The sequence below is a fragment of the Vulpes lagopus genome, chromosome 2 (assembly GCF_018345385.1).
Source record: "Vulpes lagopus strain Blue_001 chromosome 2, ASM1834538v1, whole genome shotgun sequence".
NCBI classification, from domain to species: domain Eukaryota; kingdom Metazoa; phylum Chordata; class Mammalia; order Carnivora; family Canidae; genus Vulpes; species Vulpes lagopus.
In genome coordinates, this window is record NC_054825.1 from 154904037 (window position 1) to 154924318 (window position 20282).

Consider the following 20282-nt stretch of genomic DNA (forward strand, 5'->3'; position numbering starts at 1 on the left):
ATGTAAAGATATACAGATGGCAAATAAGCACATGAAAAGATTCTCAACATCAGTCACTAGGTAAATGTCAAACAAAACACAGATGCCACTCTACAGCTATGTGAATGCCTAAAATTAAAATAACAATACCAAATTTTGACAAAGATGTGGAGCATCTGAACCCTCAGACTCTGCTGGTGGGAATGTGAATGGTAGGTATAGCTTCTTTGGAAAACAGTTTTTGAGTTCCATGAAAAGCCTCTTATAACCTAGCCTTTCCAGTCCCAGATATTTATCCAAAAGAAATAAAAAACTTGTCATGAAGGTTCACACTTATTTTACTTGTATTCGTCAAAACTGGAGCCTATTTCACTGAGGGGGGGCACTTGGCAGGATGAGCACTGGGTGTTATGCTAAATGTTGACAAAATGAACTCCAATTAAAAATATTGTTTTAATTTTTAAAAAATTAAAAAAAAAAAAAACTGGAGGGATCCCTGGGTGGCTCAGCGGTTTAGCACCCTAGCGCCTAAGCGCCTTCGGCCCAGGGCATGATCCTGGAGTCCCAGGATCGAGTCCCGTGTCGGGATCCCTGCGTGGAGCCTGCTTCTCTCTCGCCTGTGTCTCTGCCCCTCTCTCTGTGTCTCTCATGAATAAATAAATTAAAAAATAAAAAAATAAAAAAACAAAAAAACAAAAAAACTGGAGCCTATTTAAATGTCTTTCAATAGGTGAATGGTTAAATAAGTTGCAGTATCTATATAATGGAATACTATTCAGCAGTAAAAAGAAGTGAACTATAATACACACATGGATGGAATTCAAAATAATTATGTTGAGTGAAAGAATCTGGTATATTTATATATATATATTATATATATTTATATACCAGATTTATATTTATATATAATCTGTATTATTTGATATTAATTCTGGAAAATGTGAACTGGTCTGTAATGATACAAAGTAGATCAGTGGTTACCTGGGTATTGGGGAGAGGGAGGAGAAGGAGTAAGACAGGGAGGGACAGGAGATAGGGATTATAATAACACACAAGAAAACTTTGGGGTGATAGATATACTTGGTATTTGGATTGTGGCAATGGTTTCACAGCCGTGCTTCATATGTCAAAACTTACCAAATTTTGTGCTGCATCCTGGACAAACTCTTACCCTTATTTCCATGGAAATAACAAGAATATATAGCAGCATTATTTAAAAGCCAAAAATTGGAAATATCCAAAAGAAGGGAACTGATAATTCAACTGCACTGAACTGAAATATTCACAATGAAATCAATATAACAGTTTTTAAAAGTATAAATCTACTCATTTTCACATGATTCTCACATTAAGGTGGTTAAAAAAAAAAATGTGTTCCAGAAGGATGTATATATTACAATACTATGTGCAGAGAAGTTTATAAACATGCAAAATGACACTATCTGGCTGAAGGACTCATCAAGTGGGGAAAGAAAGGCACATGAGAATGCTAGTGCAGAGGAGCAGGACACACCTGGAAAGAAGGTGCAGGGACTGTTTTCTGGTCTTTCATGTCTGTTTCTAGGCCGCAGGGAAGGCACACAGGCATCATATAATTCTACACACCCTGTTGTAATCTTAAATAATCCAACATAAAAGAAACAAGGTTATGGGGATGTGTGGGGTAGAACTGATGCACTAAGATGTTACCAGGTTAAGAAGAGAAATTGGACAGTGTCTCCCAGGGGCAGCAGACTCGGTCTCAGAGGGCAAACGCTATGCAGAGTATCAGGCCAACCAATAAAAGCCCAAGAATGGGGAGACGAGAGAACTAGAAAAGGTGCTGGAAAAGAGATACCACATGAGTGGGATGAGGCTGCTGGGAGAGGGGAGGCTGCCAGGGATGCACTCTCTGGGTGAGTGGAGAAGGCATGGAAGGGAGGCCAGCAGAAGAGCCCTCCCCAGGAGCTCATGGGCTCTCCTTCCTCATCTGCTAAGTGCCTCACTGCCCGGTCTCCTACTCTGCCCATGCTTCCCACTCACCTGGACAAAGGTCCAGAAAACATTCGTTCTCCTCTCTCCAGGGCTCATCGCCTTGCTCCAGTTGTGTGATGAGTTTGGGTTTGGAAAAGGCAATTCCTGCTCACAGGGAAAGAAACCAAGGTGACCCTGGGTTAGTGGCTTAAGAGGCAATGGCAGAACTCAGTCAGCAGGTGAAGGCAAAAACCCAGAAGGGGGCCGGGCAGCAGGACGATGTCCAAAGGCTTGCCAGAGTGCTGAGAAAGGATGACTAAGGGGGGTGGGGATCCCGATCTAAAGGCAGTACATTAACTCTCCTCTGTGGGTAAGTGAATACCAGTATTCCCAAATTTGAGGAAAGATCACTTTGGACAGAGGCCCAGCCTCGGAAGAGGCATGGCAATTCAGGGTCAGACCACACCTCCCCAAACACCTTTACTGTTTCAACTTTACAGAATCCAGACGTTCTCTGGGGGTATAGGGAAAATACTGCTTTTCTTTCTGAGCCAAAAGCATGGCAGGTGCTACATAAAACCCTAAGGTGCTCACAGGGAGTCTGAGATCTAAGACAAGCCATCCTTACCCAGCGACACCAAGTGGCTGTAGTTCTCCAGCATTACGTCCCGATACAGGGTCCTCTGAGCAGAACTCAGTAGCTTCCACTCCTTCTGGGTGAAGGCCACAGCCACATCCCTGAAGGCCATTACTGCCTGTAACATAAACACATTCCTGCTCACCCAGAAGCCAGCCACATGCACTAGTCAGCCAAACCCAAACCACTACCCAGGGCCAGGCAGGAAGAATGCTGGTGTGGGGCACCCCGGGGGAAATTCACAGATCCTGCTTTTAACTCAAACTCTAGTGCCATGTGTTCAAGACTGTTAATCCCCTTCTCACATTGCTCATGGGTCTAGTTAAGGGTCCCCTCCTCTCTTCTCTTGGATGTCTGTGATGCTGTCAGAAACACAGTTTTGATTAGCTATATCGCTAAGTCTTGAAATCAGGGAGACTGATTTCTCCTGCTTATTAATTTTAAAGGTTATTTTAGCTAGTCTAAAACATGTCCTTTCCATATAAATTTTATAATCTTAATCTGTATCTACCAAAAAGCCTTGTTGGAATTTTGACAATGTATTTAAACCTTTATATTTGTGGAGACCTAACATTTTTACTTTTGACTCTTCAAATCCATGAAAATGATGTGCCTCTCCATTTATTGAGACGTTAATTTCTTTCATCAGCATTTTGTGGTTTATAGCAGACAAATCCATGTTTTATTAGACTGATGCCTAAGAACTTTTTTTTTTAAAGATTTTATTTATATATTCATGAGAGACACAGAGATAGAGAGAGACACAGGCAGAGGAAGAAGCAGACGCCCTGCAAAGAGCCCGATGCAGCACTCAATCCCAGGACCCCAAGATCACAACCTGGGCCAAAGGCAGACGCTCAACCACTGAGCCACCCAGGTGGCCTAAGGATTTCTTTAAGTGAATTTAATGGTATTATATTTTTAATTTCAGTGACACTATGTTCACTGCTACGATACAGAAATACAATTGTTTCTGTGTTTATTTTAAATCCTGCAGCCTGGCTGAACTCACTTAGTTCTATGACTTTTTTTTTCCTCCTCCTAGATTTCTTGAGATTTTCTACATTGACAAGCATGGCATCTGCATATAGGGATAGATTTACTTCTTCCCTTACAATCTGTATGCATTCTATTTCTTCTTGCTTTATTACAGAACTTCTAGCATAATAAAGAATGAGTGGTAAAAGCAGACATCTTTGCTTTATTTTTCACATAAGGAGGAAAGCGTTATGTCTCCATGGTGAGATGCCATGCCATACCCACTGGGATAGCTATTACCAAAGAAAAGGGAAAGAAGAGGTTCTGGCAGAGTGTGAGAAAACACTGGAACTTCTGTGCATTTCTGGTGGGAAATGTAAACTGGTGTGGTTTCTGTGGAAGAGTCCTTTAACATGAAACGTACAAATGACCCTATGACCCAGCAATTCCATTCCTATCTATCTACCTCTCTATACTTGTATGCCAAAGTTACTAATGGCATTATCCAACAACAGCTCAAATACCTATCAATAGATAAATAAAGAATATGTGGTATATGCATACACTGGCATATATTTAGCCTTAAAAAAGCAAGGAAACTGATACATTTGACATCAAGGATTAGCCTTGAAAACACGCTAACTGAAATATGCCAGCAACAGGCCAAAAAGTGTACAGCAGGTATGCAGAATGGGCAAACCTTAGAGACAAAGTAAAATAGAGGCTACCAAGAGCTGAGAGGAGTGGGGAATGAGGAGTCAGTGTTTAACGGACAGAGTTTCTGTCGGGGAAGATGAAACAGTGCTGGAGATGGAGAATGGGGTCGGTTTCACAACAGTGCGAGTGTACTTAATGAACTAATGTACTTATTGAACTGTACACTTATAGTTAAAAACAGTAAATTTTGGGATCCCTGGGTGGCGCAGCAGTTTGGCGCCTGCCTTTGGCCCAGGGCGCGATCCTGGAGACCCGGGATCGAATCCCACATCGGGCTCCCGGTGCTTGGAGCCTGCTTCTCCCTCTGCCTATGTCTCTGCCTCTCTCTCTCTCTCTGTGACTATCATTAAAAAAAAAAAAAAAAAACAGTAAATTTTATGTTATGTATAGGTCAGCAAAAAAAAAAAGAAATGTTAGATAAGTAATCAGGAAAGGCCTTGCTGAGGGGAAAAAAAAAGATATAGATATCTTTGTAGATATCCGTATGCAAGTAGAGGAGTTCCCCTCCCTTCCTTCTGTTCTCAGGCCTTTTGTTCCCACTGTGGTTCTTGAATTCTGTCAAATAAATGCTTTTTACTGCATCAGCTGATTCAATCATGTGGTGTTTTAGTCTGTTAATATGGTGGATTACACTAAATTTCAAGTATGGAACTAATCTTGCGTTTCTAAAGTAAACTGTACTTGGTAATAGCATAGGATTATTTTCTTTCTCTTTTTTTAAGATGAAGTATTTTAAAGATTTTATTTATTTACTCATGAGAGACACAGAAAGAGGGAGGCAGAGACACAGGCAGAGGCAGAAGCAGGCTCCACGCAGGGAGCCCAACGTGGGACTCAATCCTGGGTCTCCAGGATCATGCCCTGGGCGAAAGGGGGCGCCAAACCGCTGAGCCACCCGGGCTGCCCACATATGATTATTTCCTATCAACCTAACACCTGCTCCAGAGTGAGCTGGGAAGTGTTTCCTCCTGTCTATTTTCTGCAAGAAACCACATAGCACTGGTGTCACATCTTCTTTAAAGATTTGGGAGAATTCCACAGTAAAAACATCTGCGCCGATAGATTTCTTCTGTAGGAATTTTTAGATTGTAAATTGGACTGGAGAATTACAGAGCTGTTCAAATTACTCCATATTGGGTAGGTTTTGGTAGTTTGGGCTTTTTAAGGAAGCAGTCATTTCATCTAAGCTGTGAGAGTTATGGGTGGATATTCTTTTGATGGCTTCAGAGTGTGTAGAGATATTGTTTCATTCTTGATATGGTCACTTGTGTCTACTCTTTTTCTTAGTCTTACTAGAGGTTGTTTCAATGTTATTTTCAGAAGAGCAGCTCTTTAACTGATTTTCTCTAGTTTTATTTTCAATTTCACTGATTTCTGCCTTTATCACTATTATTTCCTTCTATTTGTTTCCTCTGAGTTTATTTTGCTCTTATTTTTCTAGGTTCCTGAGTCAAGCTTATTGACTTGAGACTTTTTTTCATACATATTCAGTGCTACAGGCTTTCCTCTGAGGACTGCTTTAGCTGTATTCCACATCCTTTGATATATTGTATTTTCTTCTCCATTCTTTCATGTAGGTTTTTATTTCCCTTGAAACTCCATTTTGATGCATGGATTACTTAGAAGCATGTAGTTTATTTTGTAAGTGTTTATAGACATTTCTATCAACTCTCTCTCAACTAACTTCAGGTTTCATTCCATTGTGGTCTGAGAAACACCTTGTATGGTATCAATTCTTTACATTTGTTAAGACAAATTCTTATGTTTTATGTGTTGTTTTATGGCCCAGGATACGTCTATCTTGGTGTATGTTTCGTGGGTATCTAAAAAGAATATGTATCCTGCTCTTATTCTATAAAGATTAGATTTCATTGGTTGATGATGCTAACAAACTCTTACTGATTTGGAGTCTAGTTTTTCCATCATTGAGAGAAGGGTGTCGAAGTCTCCAATTGTTGATTTGTCTATTTCTTCTTTGCATTTTCCTCTTCACATACGGTGAAATTGTTATGTGATGCATACATATTAGGTCACTATCTTCCTGGAAATTGACCATTTATCACCTTCTGTGTCTGATGACTCTCCTTGTGCTGAAGTCTACCTTACTTGATTTAATATAGCTATTCCTGATTTAATATAGCTACTCCTGCTTTCCTTTAATATTTGCATGATGTTTCTTTTTATCCTTTTAACTGGCCTATGCTATATTTGAAGTTTCATTAGATAGCATATATGGTTTGTTGTGGCTTTTTTTTCTTATTCTACCCGTCTCTTTTGGTTGGTATATTAGATAATTTTGTTCTTTTTGGTTTGTTTTCTTTTTATTGACTTCTTTTGGGTTACTTGGACTTTTCCTTTAGAATTGTTTTTATTTATCCAGTGCTTTCTGTATACTTGTTTGTATAGGGTTTTTTTAGTGGTTACTCTAGGAGCTACCTTATGTACACATAACTAATCAGTCTACTGGTATCTTCATTTTCCAGTTGGAATGAAGTATATAGAAACTTTACCTCCCATTACATCTTTTGCCCTTCCAATAATTCTAAGTATTTCCTCTTTATTTATTTAGAATCACATCAGACTGTAATAATTTTTGCTTCAACCATCAAAATTAGTTTAGAAAATTCATGTGTAGGGACGCCTGGGTGGCTCAGTGGTTGAGCGTCTGCCTTTCACTTGGGACATGATCCGGGGGTCCCAGGACTGAGTCTCATGTCGGGCTCCCTGCATAGAGCCTGCTTCTCCTTCTGCCTGTGTCTCTCCTCTCCTCTCTCTCTCTTTCTCTGTCTCCCACGAATAAATAAAATCTTAAAAAAAGAAAATTCATGTGTAAAGGAGTGTTTCCTATATATACCCATATTTTCTCCATGTTTTCTTTCTTTCTGATTGTGTCGGGGTCCCCAAGACCAATCCCTGGTTTGATATTTACTAGGATATGCAAGATTCATCCACATAGTTTTACCCAAGGCTACAACAAAGGGATACAAAGCAAAATCAGCAAAGAGAAATTGTACAAGAGACGAAGTCCAAAGGCAACCAGGAACAAACTTCCAAGAATCCCCTCCCAGTAGAATAACACATGACCCACTTAACTCCTCCACCAAGGACTTGTGACGTGTTAAATATTGTCTAACAAGGATGCTCATTAGAGGCTCAGTGTCCAACTTTTTTAGTGGGGTCTGGTCACACAGGCACTTTCAGCATAAACCCTACAGTTTGCATAGTTTTAGGCACGGTGAAACATCCTTATCAGTTCTGGGAATGGTGCTAACCCTCCAGAAATGCAAGATCCCAATGCCAGCCAACGGATAATCTTGCAAGCAGGATTTCCTAAGAATAGCCTGTTATGTTAACACTTTCCCACACACAGATGTTCCAAGATTCCCTCTTTTATGGTTTCCTTTTTGTCTATAAAATCGCCTCTATCCACACTCCTGGAGACAAATTCTCAGGTTTTTTTTTTTTTTTTTCCAAGAATATCCAATTTCCCCTTCATTCCTGAAAGGTATTTTCATTTGGCACAGGATTTGAGGTTGGTAATTCTTTTCTTTCAGCACCTAAAGAACATCACACCCAACTTCTTCCACCCAACTTCTTTGGTTTCTAATGAGACATCTACTACTATTCCAATAGCTTTTCCTTTATGAGAAATGTGTTGTTTCTTCTTGGCTGCTTTCAAGATGTTTTCTTCATTTTTAGGCTTTAGAAGATTCATTATAAAGTGTCTTGGCATGGATTTCAGTGAGTTTGTCATGTTTGACATATGTTCAAATTTTTTGAATCTGTAGGTTTACATCTCTTGCCAAATTTGGGTTCAGCCACTAATTCTTCTAATGCTTTTTCAGCCCAGCCTACTTTCTTTCCTTTTTCTAGAACTACAATGACACAAATATTAGATATTGTGTTATGTTCCCAGTTTTTGAGGCTCTGTTCATTATTTTTTCCCAGCATATTTTCTCCCTGTTGTGCAGAGTGGGTAATTTCCATTGTTCTATCTTCTAGTTCACTGATTTCTCTGTAACCCCTAATCTGGTAAGCCCATCTATTGAGCTTTACCTTTCAAGTATGTATTTTTCGTTCTGAAATCTCCATGTTTATTCATTGTATCTCTATTTCTTCAGAGGCTAATTTTTCATTAATCACATGTGTTTTAGTGTGGATCCCCGGTTGTCTAAGCACTATTTGTATGGACCATCCCTTTCCAATTGAATGATCTTGGCACTCTTGTCAAAAATCAATTGACCATATATGTGAAGGTTGTTTTTTTTTCCCCGCTCAAGCTCTCAGTTGTATTCCATTGTTCTATATATTTATCTTTAAGTCAGTGAGAACCTATTTTGCCACTGTTTGTATTCTTGGTACTAAGTACTGAAATCAGGCAGTTGACTCCTCCAGACTTGTTTCTGCAAGACTCAAGATCCTGTGATATTCCAAATGAATTTTAGGATAGCTTCTTCTATTTATGTTTTTTTTTAAAAAATCATGAATAGAATTTTGATGGGTATTGTTCTGAATCTATGGATTACTTTGGGTAGTACTGTCATTTTAGCAATACTAAGTCTTCCAGTCCATAAGCAGAGAAGTGTTTCCATATACCTAGGTCTTCTTTAATTTCCACGCTATTTTGTAGTTGTCAGTAAACAAGTCTTTTGCCTCCTTGGTTAAATTTATTGTTGAGTATTTGATTCTTTTAGATGCTATTGTAATTTGAAACTTTATTGCAATCTATTCTTTGGAATTTATTTTATTGGAACTTAAAAATATATGTATTTTCTATTTGGATAGTTTGTTGAAAACATACAGAAATAAAACTGGCTTTTTTGATGTTGATTTTGCATCCCACCACTTTGCTAAATCTATTTATTAGCTCTGACTTTTTTTTTAACCTGTGTGGATTTTAAGGCCTTATGAATATGAGAGAATGTCTTCAGTGAAGAGATCACTTTACTTCTTTTCTAATTTGGATGTGTTTTCTTTTTTTCTTTTTTTTTTAATGATTTTATTTATTTATTCATAGAAACACAGAGAGAGATTGAGAGGCAGAGACACAGGCAGAGGGAGAAGCAGGCCGCATGCAGAGAGCCCAACATGGGACTTGATCCAGGGTCTCCAGGATCACGCCCTGGGCTGCAGGTGGCGCTAAACCACTGCGCCACCGGGGCTGCCCTGTTTTTTCTCACCAATTATTCTGGCTAGAACTGCCGTACTGTGTTGAACAGAAGTGGCAAAAGCTGGCATCCTTATTTCATTTGTGTTCTTCAGAAAAAAGCATTCAGTGTTTCACCACTAACAGTGTTAGTGTGGATTTTTCATATATGGCCTTGATCACATTGAGAAAGTTCCCTTCTATTCCTAGTTTGCTGAATGTTTTTTCATGAAAGGTATTTAGTTGTGTCACATGATTTTTCTTTTTTTAAAAAAAAATGTTATTCATTCATTCATGATAGACAGAGACTGAGGCAGAGAAATGGAGAAGCAGGCTCCTCGCAGGGAGCCTGATGTGGGACTCAATCCCCAGGACCCCAGGATCACACCCTGAGCCAAAGGCAGATGTTCAATAGCTGAGCCACCCAGGTGTCCCTGTCATATGATTTTTCAACTAAGAGATGATGAGTGATTTTTACCCTGCTGTCTCCTAATGTGGTATATTATAGAATTAATTTTAACATGTTGAAACATTCTTGCATTCTGAGAGTAAACCTCATTTGCTCAAGAAGTACAACTCTTAATATGCTGCTGAATTAGCTTTGGACATATTTTGGTGAAGATTTTTCCATCTGTGCTCAAAAGGGATATTAGCCTATAGTCTTCTTATAGTGTCTCTGTTTGAGACCTGGTATCAAAGTAATGCTGTCCTCATAGAATGAATTAGGAAGTATCTTCTTAAATCTTTTGGAATAGTTGGAGAAAGATTTTGTTAACTTTTTTTTATATGTTTGGTAGAATTAACAAAGCCACCGGGTTGTGAGGTTTTCTCTGTTGGGAGGGTTTTTTTTAAATTGATTTAATATCTTCACTATTTCTAGGTCTATTCAGAATTTCTATTCTTTCCTGAGTCAGTTTGGATAGATTGTGCATTTCTAAAAATTTATCCATTTCACCTTGGGTAGCCAAGTTGTTGCCATACAGCTGTTTTCTTATGTAAGTATTCCCTTATAACCCTTCTTACTTAAAAAAAATTGACAGTAATGTCTCCAAGTTCATTTTTTATTTTACTTATTTTGTTAGTCAATCTAGATAAAGGTTTGTCAATTTTGTTGATCTTTTTAAGGAACCAGCTTTAAGTTTTGTTGATTTCTCTATCATGTTTCTGTTTTCTATTTTATCTCATCTTTAATCTTTATTATTTCCTTCCTGCTTCTAGCTTGGGTTTAGTTTGCTCTTAAATTGTAAAATTAGGTTGCTGATTTTAGATCTTTCTTCTTTGTACATTATGCATCTATAGCTATAAAATTCCCTCTAAGCATCATTTTTGCTGTATCCCATAAGTTTTAGAATGTCGAGTTTTCATGTCTATTTGTCTCAGTGTATTTTCTACCCTCTCTTGATTTTTCTTCTTGGGTAGAATGGTTGCTTGAGTGTGCTACTTAATTTCCACATATTTGTGAATTTTCCACAGTTCTTTCTTTTTTTTTTTAAATTTATTTATTCAGAGAGAGAGACTGAGAGGCAGAGACACGGGCAGAGGGAGAAGCGGGCCCCATGCAGCAAGCCTGACGCGGGACTCGATCCTGGGTCTCCAGGATCAGACCCTGGGCCGCAGGTGGCGCTAAACCGCTGCGCCACGGGGGGTGCCCTCCAGAGTTCTTTCTGCTGATCGTTTCTAGTTTCATCCTACTGCAATCAGAAGTTACTTTGTGTGATTTCAATCATTTCAAATTCAAATTCACCTACCTTGTGGCCTAATAGATGTCTATGCTGGAAAATGTTTTAGGTGCACTTGAGTGAAATATTTACTTTGCTGTTGTTGGGTGGTGGTGGTGTGTGTCGTTTGCATATTAGTTGCAACTGATATATAGTATAGTTCAAATTGTGTATCTCCTTTGCTCTCCCATCTGGCTGTTCTATTCATTATAGAAAGGCGGGTATTGAAGTCTACACCCATTATTGTAGAACCATTTTTTCCCTTTAATTCTGCCCATTTTTACTCCGTATATGCTGAGACTATACTGCTAGGTATGCACATATTTATAATTGTTATATCTTCTCTCCATAGTGAAATTTTATCAACATATGATATTCTTCTTAGTCTTTCGTGGGGCTTTTTTGTTGTTTTTTTAAAAGAAGATTTTATTTATTTATTCATGAGAGACACACACAGAGAAGCAGAGACATAGGCAGAGAAGAAGCAGGCTCCCTGTGGGGAGCCTGATGCAGGACTTGATCCCAGGATGCTGAGATCACTCAAAGCCAAAGGCAGACACTCAACCACTGAGCCACCCAGCTGCCCCCCTTCTTAATCTTTTGTAACTTTTCCTTTTAAATTGAAATATAATTGACACACAATATCCTCTTAGTTTCAATTGTACTTCATAGTGATTTAATATTTTTATAAATTACAAATATATCCCAATATCTAGTTACCATCTGTCACCAAAGATACTATAGTATTATGACCGTATTTCCCCTGCTATACAATGCATCCCCATGACTTATTTTATAACTAGAAATTTGTACCTCTTAATCCCCTTCACCTATTTGCCCACTCCTCAACCCCTCCCCACTTGGATAACAGGATGATAAGATTCAGGGTGTGCTAAGGATCCCACAGGAAGTGGCACAGTAGGGACAGAAAAATTGAGCCAGTGACACATTCCATTTTGGCCAAGAATGCTTCTCTATTAACATCATAAATGGTAAAGTAAAACATACAAAAGTTTTCTCTTACTTTAAGTAACACGCTGAATTAAATACACTACATAAACATTTTCCCTCAAAGGTATAAAACATTTGACAACTGAGGGACACACAGCTCTCAATGATTCTGATAACCAATCAATTTTAATTTGTACAGTAACATACAAATATCCACCATACGAACCCAGTACTAAGATCAAGTTCAGATCTTCTTGCAAAAAAATTCTATATTTGATATGACAATGAAAAACTGAATCCAATTGACACTATTTTTGTGTAACTAATAGAATCAACACAAGATAGCCCACCTGCTCTCTATTTAGGTGATTAGTAAATGTTAATTTTATCCAATTATGTCAAGTTCACCTGTTGCCTAATCTTACAGGTTAGAAAAATCTTTCCTTTAGGATATATATTCACTCAGTTACAGTTGATTTGTAACACGGGGCTACAGGGGTGCCAATCCACCATACAGTCACAAATCTGCGTATAATTTTTGACTCCCCAAAAACTTAACCAATAGCCTATGATTAACCAGAAGCCTCACTGATACAATGAATAAACATATATTTTATGTTACGTATATTATATACTGTATTTTTACAATAAACTAGAGAAAAAAGTATTATTAAGAAATTCATAAGAGAAAATACACTTAAAGTGCTGTCCTGTATGTACTGAAAAAAATCCACATACAAATGGACCCACACAGTTCAAACCCATATTGTTCAAGGATCAACTACTATTTATTTCCTAATCCTTGATTTTGACATGGCAAAATCCTCAAAATCCTTCAAAATCCAGCTTGCTCCAAGTTCAGGCCCACAATCCTCAGCCTAGCTTTCCAGATTCTGGCGATTTGGCTGTCCAGGCTCAGAGCAGGTGAAGGCAAAGCCTTCAGGGGACAGGAAAGGAATGAGTGAAGCAGTCTCCTCAGCCTTGGGGTCTGGGAGTGAAAGTGAGTACAACCACACTGTGGAGACACTGGCTTCAGCTATTTGTCATCTGCCAAGAGAGTGGACTCTGGAGAGTGGTGAATGAACGACCTATTCTCAGAGAAGTTGGCAATCTACACTTTCAGACATAATCTTCCAATTTTTAAGTGTGGAAAACTCATTTAATATAAACTACTGGGGGCGCCTCGGTTGCTCAGTCACTTAAGCGGCCACCTTTGGCTTAGATCATGATCTCAGGTCCTGGGATTGAGCCCCGCATTGGGCTCCCTGCTCAGGGGGGAGTTTGCTTCTTCCTTTCCCTCTGTGTTCTCTCTTGTTCTCTCTCTCGAGTAAAATAAAATCTTAAAAAAATATACACACACACACACACACAATTTATGTATATGTGTGTGTGTGTGTGTGTGTGTGTGTGTATGTATGTATGTATGTGTGTGTGTATATATATATAAAACGCAAGACTGGCCAAACTAAATGTATCCTGAGTCACAAGCAGACAGACAACAGGTCAGCACCCTCACCACCACACAGAAAACTAATGTGACTAAAGGCCACTGGCTGCTCAAAGCTTTCTAAATGAAGAGGGATGGCCTGCCAGTCACCCGGTTTCTGAGACACAGCAGACTTCCTGTCATACTCCCACTGGAAGTTCTTCAACCTGCCAAGTCCATCAGGGGCAGCTCAGACAGCTTGGAAGAGAGCTGTCTCCTAAAAGTCTTCCTTCACTTTTTTAGGCCTTGGGAATCACTGGGCATGTAAGCATGTATGTCCATGCTTACGTGCCCAGTAAGTATCTGTATCTTAATTGTGATTACGGTTTGCTACTTGGTGAATGCCTGAGTCATGAATAGGGCAGAGGAGTCTGAGAAAAGGTTCCAGGCAAGATGGGCCACACCCCCAAAATCACGGCCAGATAGGACCTAACACCATCAGGGCAGCCCCAGGACCGAGAAAGGCAATCAGTCCATCCTGCAAGAACTAAGAAAAAATTTCAGGACTCACCTCATCCCTGGTTGTCAGGAGCCCTGGGGCCATATTCCTGGTCAGCTGAGTGCTGTTCCTAGATGGCAGAGCTGAGGAAAAGAACAGAGGTGAAGGGGTGCTCTGGAGAAGTACCCTTCCACTAGCCTCCCAGCTCAGCGGGGGAGCACAGATAAGGCAAGCAGGTTGCAGGGGGCATCAGAGCTGCCCATTTGTAACCAGTGTCCTATTTTTAAAAAGGGCCCCCAGAGTCAGATCAGCAGGAAGCTCAGTCCCAATCTCAAGTTAGGAATTAAAGCCCAGACCCCTGCAGGTAGATGAGATTTTTCTCACTGTGGGGACTCTATTAAGGACAGGGCCTCAGAGTAGGCACAGGAGAGCACTCATGGTGAGAGACAGTCACCCATCAGGGAAAAAAGAAATTCCCCACCCACATCTGCCCTAAAGCCAAAGGGCAAGTCGCAGGAAACCCAACCAGAAAGAGTGCTACAGGTCTCCAAAGAATGCAGATTGGGGGGGGAGGGGGGAGCCAGGACAGGGACATGAAGAAGGGTTGGTGCCAGCATTTGGCTGCCCCTCCACCCCCATTTATATATCCAAGATTGAGTTCCCAAGATATTAAATGTGATTTGAAATTTAAGAAATTTAAGAAGTCAGCACATGGCCCAGGGCTTCAACAAGCCAGTGTCATGAAGAAATTATTAAGAGGAGAGACTTTCCTGAATGCAAAGATTAAATAACCATTCTTCGGTTATGATTATTTGCTTTGGCCAGGTCCTAGTTTGCACAAATGAACTAGAAAGCATTTGGGGGGTTACAGAGGATAGTTCAGGATGAACCGGGTATTAGAGAACCACTGTGAACACTGGGAGCTATGATCATGATACTCTGCACATGGGAAAAACAAGCTGTTACTAAGAAATGGTGCTGAAATACTGAGGGGCAAATTGACATACGTGTAATCTTTTTAAAATGTGAAGCTTTCAACAAGTTAAGAACATGAAAAGAGAGAATTCTGATGGAATAAAGGGGACTTTAGAGACCCAGCAACCAAATGCAACATGTGGAGACCATGTTAGCAGTTTTGAGCAATCCAGGAAATATGAACATTGGCTAGATGTTAGAGAACAGTAAAGAAGTGATACTAATTTTGTCAGGCTCAAGTTAAGAACAGGCTGTGCTGACAGCCTCTGCAGATAACTGTGGTTGTGCTTAAAGAAAGAGTGGAAAAGCCACCACTCATACCCTGCTGGGTGCTGAGAAAGTAGCTGCTATCCCTGAAGGTCAAGAACAAAGCAAGGATGTTCCCTCTCGCCTCTCCTATGAGCATCACACTGCAAGTACGAGTCAATATAAAATAAGAAAAGATTCACAGATGGGAAAGAAGAAACACAATAATATCTTTGTCTGCAGATGACCTGATTGACTATTTAGAAAATACCAAAGAATTAACAAGAAATTTCTGGCACTACTAACAAGTGAGTGTAGCTTCAGGATACAAGGTTATTATACAAAAATCGATTGCTTTCCTACGTTCCAGCCAAGAACAAACAGGATTTTAAATTCAAAACACTACAACATTTATATTAGCACCCAGAAAATAAAATACTTAGATCTAAAACAAATTTGTATAAAATCTCTATGAGGAAAACCACAAAATTTCTGAAAGAAATCAAAGAATACCTAAATAAATGGAGAGATGGTTCATGTTATGGATAGGGAGATAGGATGTTGTTGACAGGCCAACTTGCTCCATATATCCAGGGCAATCTCCATCAGAATCCTAGCAAATTATCTTGAGGTATCAACAAACCCGTTCTAAAGTTTATATGAGAAGCCGAAGACCCCAAAGAGCCAACACAATACTGAAGAACAAAGTCAGGAGCCTAACGTGACCAGATTCCACAACTAACTATAAAGCTGCAGTGATGAAAAAGAGCACAGTGTTGGCAAAAGGGAAATGTAATAGTCAAGAGTTCTGGGGAAGATGGAGGAATAGGAGGGTCCTAAGCTCCATTCGTACCACAGACACAACTAGATAACACCTACATCAGTGCAAATAACCCAGAAAAGGATCCAAGGACCGGCAGAACAAATCCATGTAGAGAACGGGCCACATCCAACAGCGTAGGAAGGCTGGAGGCACAGTCAGGCGCTAAACAGACCAGCGGGACGGTCTGTGGGAGGGAGGGACACATATACACAGAGAGGAGAGGAAAACAGCCCCACACTCTGCACCCCAAGCATGGGGGACCCTCTGGGGAAAACCAGTCCTGGTAACATTGGGCTTTGAAAGCCAGAGGAGCCTAATTTCTCAAGTTCTTACAATCAACCTGTGGAGCTTAATACCTGGAACTTTAAAAACCGTGGGCTCAGCTCTGGAAGAGCTGAGGGTGATAGGAAACTGAGTCCCTGTCCTTAAAAGAGATAGCACAACAAATGGCCCTTTGGAGATATGGCATGGAAACACCTTTATGAGAAATGCCTGAGATAAGGGAGGGCCATCTGTTTACTAATCTCATGCAGGTGCTGGAGGGGCAGGGATCTCTGGGGGCTTCTCCAGGAAAAAGGAGCTGGCTAGAACCATTTCCTTCCTCACCCCCCAGCCTAGGCACATGGCACATGAGCATCTGCAGGAACCAGCACAGCATGAACACGAGCCACCTAATGTGCTAAAAGCACCATCCCACCGTGTTCTCCTGCAGACCTGTCCACCCCTGCCCCGAGGCCGGGCCTTGCTGCAGCTCTCCCAGAACAGCCCCACACAACCCTTGCTAACAGTCCATGCCTGACCCTGCACTCTTCTGAGGATCCATTCCCTCCAACCCAATTGACCTCAGGCCCAGGGGATGCTGGCCCCTCCTGCTGGCCCTGTGCATCATGCTCCCCGCAGTGAGGCAGCAGTCTTCTAAAGCAGCTCCAGGTCCCTTCCCTCAATGGACCTGCACAATCCTTGCTGAGACCTTAGGGCCTCTATCCACATTCCCCTGCGAATTTGTCCCCTCCAATACACTCTTGGCAGAGCCCATCCAAACTGGTGCCACAAGCCTGGCACTGGGCAAGCTTCCCCTCCACAGTGACTCCTGCCCCAGAGAGAAAGAAAGATAACCACACACACAAGTCCCACTGCGGCCCCAACAGAGGGCTGGAGTAAGACAACTGGTCACACTGCAGGGCCCATTCACCAACAAAAGCTTCTCAGGGGACAACACAGAGAGGCACCCTGCAGTTTGGTGCTACCACAGCTCTGGCACACACCTGGTCTGATTCAACTAAGCCCAAGGCAGCCGAGACTGGCTGACCAACAACACAGGGACCAAACCCTGCCTTCAACAGGCAAAGAGAGCCACCGCAGATGACTAATCTAAAGGTAAGAGCGGCTCTGCCACGGTAGCAGGGTGCATGCAACACACAGGAGAGCCCTGAAGTGCGAGGTTCTGGTGAACAGGAGACACAGCAGGACACCACTAAACCTATTCTCCATAAGGCCATGACTTTCAGGGGCCTCTGGGTGGCTCAGTCCATTAAGCGTCTGCCTTCAGCTCAGGTCATGATCTTGGGGTCCTGGAATCGAATCCCACAGCAGGCTCCTTGCTCAGTGGGCAGTCTGGTTCTCCTCCTCCTGGCCCTTCCCCACCATCCTGTGCTCTCTAATAAAAAATTTTTTTTAAAAAAGGCCATGACTTTCAAGAGTAGGAGACATAGCTGACTTTCCTAACACACAAAGACAGACAAAATGAGAGAAATATGTCCCACATGAAAGAGCAGAACAAAATCACAGCAAAAGAGCTAAATGAAATGGTGATAATATGCCTGATAGAGAATTTAAAACAATGGTCATAAGGATACTCACTGGACTTGAGAAAGAGTGGAGGACCTCAATGAAACCCCCTGACAAAGAGATAAAAAACATAAAAGAGAACTAATCATAGATGAAAAACTTAATAACTGAAATTAAAAATACATCAGAGGGAATAAACAGTAGACTAGAGGAAGCAAAATAATGGATCAGTAACCTGGAGGACAGAGAAATGGAAAGTAATCAAGCTGAACAAGAAAGAGAAAAAACAATAACAAAAAATGAAAACAGACTTAGGAAACAAAGAGACACTATCAAGAATAGTAACATTTGTATTATAGGGGATCCCAGAAGGAGAGAGAGAATAGGAGGCAGAAAATTTATTTGAAGAAAAAAATGGCTGAGAACTTACTGTATCTAGGGGAGGAAAGAGAAATCCAGATGCAGGAGGCATAGAGTCTCCCACAAAATAAACCCAAGGAGGTCCACACCAAGACCTATAGTAATTAAAATGGCAAAAGGCAGTGAGAGAAATTTAAAAGCATCAAGAGAAAAGAAAACAGTTACAAATAAGGAAACCCCATAAGGCCATCAGCTGATTTTTCAGCAGAAACTCTGTAGGCCAGAGAATGTGGCATAAAATATTCAAAGTGCTAAAAGGAAAAAGTCTGCAATGGAGAATACTCTGTCTGGGAAGACTATCATTCAGAATAGAAAGACCACTAAAGAGTTTAACAGACAAACAAGTTACAGAAAATTCATGACCACTAAACCAGCCCTCCAAGAAACATTAAACGGGACTTTATCAGTGGAAACAAAAGACCATAAGAAGGAGTAAAAAAGGTAGGAAGCACAAAAGCAGTAAAACTAGGTATATTTATAAAAATCAGTCAAGGGAGGAGCTCCTGGGTGGCTCAGTCAGTTGAGTGTCCAACTATTGATTTCAGCTCAGGTCCTGATCTCAGGGTCAAGACATCAGGCCCCATGTCAGACTCTGCACATAGTACAGAGTTTGCCTGTCCCTCTCCCTCTACTTCTCTCCCAACTTGCATACTCTCACTTTCAAATAAATAAAAATATAATCTTTAAAAAACATCGGTCAAAGGATTCACAAAATAAAGGAGTGTAAAGTATGATACATATTCCTAAAACATGGTAGGGAGAGGAATAAAGAACAGGTTCAAACTTAAGCGACCATCAACTTAACATAAACTGCTACATACATGAGATCTATAAATCTAATAATAACAAATCAAAAGCCAGTAACAGATAAGCAAAAAACAAAGAGAAAGTGAAGTATGTTGCTAAAGAAAGCCAGCAAACTAAGAGACAAAAAGAAAAAAAGGAACAGACAAGAACCACAAAAACAACCATGAAAGAAGTAACAAAATGGCAATAAATACATACCTGACAATGATCACCTTGAATGTAAATCGACTAATACACCAATCAAAAGACACAGGATGGCATTATGGATAAAAAAGCAAGACCCATCTACATGTTGTCCACAAGAGCTTCATTTCAGACCTAATGACACACACACAGATTGAAAGTTAAGGGATGGAGGGGCATCTGGGTGGCTCAGTTGGTTAAGTGTTGGCCTTTGACTCAGATGGTGATCTCAGGGTCCTAGGATGGAGCCCCGTCTTGGGCTCCCTATTCAGCAGAAAGCCTGCTTCTTCATCTCCCTTTGCCTGCTGTTCCCCCTGCTTATGCCTGCCTCCCTCCCTGCTTCCCTCTCCTTTTCTCTTTCTTTCTGTCAAATAAATAAAATCTTAAAAAAAAAAAGGGGGGGGGGATGGAGAAGCACTTATCACACAAATGGAAGTGATAAGAGAGCCAAGGTGGCTATATATATATATATATATATATATATACATATATATATAGGACAAAACAGACAAAATCAAGATACAAAGAAGGACACTACATAATCATGAAGGAACAATCCAACAAAAGATGTAACAATTGTAAATATTTGTGACCCAACGTGGGAAGACCCAAATACAAAAAAACAGCTACTAATAAACATAAAGGAGAAAATTAATAGTAATAAAATAATAGTAAGGGAACTTAACACCCCACTTACATTAACAGATTGTCCAAACAGAAAGTCAACAAGGACTCATTAGCTTTGACTGACATATTGGGCCAGATGGATCTAACAGAATTATCCACAACATTCCATCCTAAAACAAAATATGCATTCTTTTCAAGTGCATATGGAACAGTCTCCAGAAGAGATCGCATGTTAGGACACAAAACAAGTCTCAAATTCAATAAGATCAAAATCATACCATGCATCTTTTCTGACCACACACTAAGAAAATAGAAATCAACCACAAGAAAAAAATCTGGAAAGAGCACAAATACATGGAAGTTAAATAACATGCTACTAATGAATGGGTGAACTAAGAAATCAAAGAAG

At 40.4% G+C, this 20282-nt stretch overlaps 1 protein-coding gene across 1 annotated transcript in view; it reads right to left on the bottom strand.

The window, feature by feature from the left end:
* ZNF169 (zinc finger protein 169) overlaps positions 1-19271 on the bottom strand; it is a 39415-nt gene extending 20144 nt beyond the window's left edge. The window contains exons 1-5 of the mRNA XM_041744496.1: positions 19262-19271; positions 18267-18351; positions 14077-14147; positions 2561-2687; positions 2002-2097 (exon numbers count right to left, since the gene is read on the bottom strand). Coding sequence (XP_041600430.1) covers positions 2002-2097; positions 2561-2687; positions 14077-14109 — 256 coding nt within the window. The 5' untranslated portion in view covers positions 14110-14147; positions 18267-18351; positions 19262-19271. The remainder of the gene's footprint in view (positions 1-2001; positions 2098-2560; positions 2688-14076; positions 14148-18266; positions 18352-19261) is intronic.
* Positions 19272-20282: the final 1011 nt, after the last annotated feature.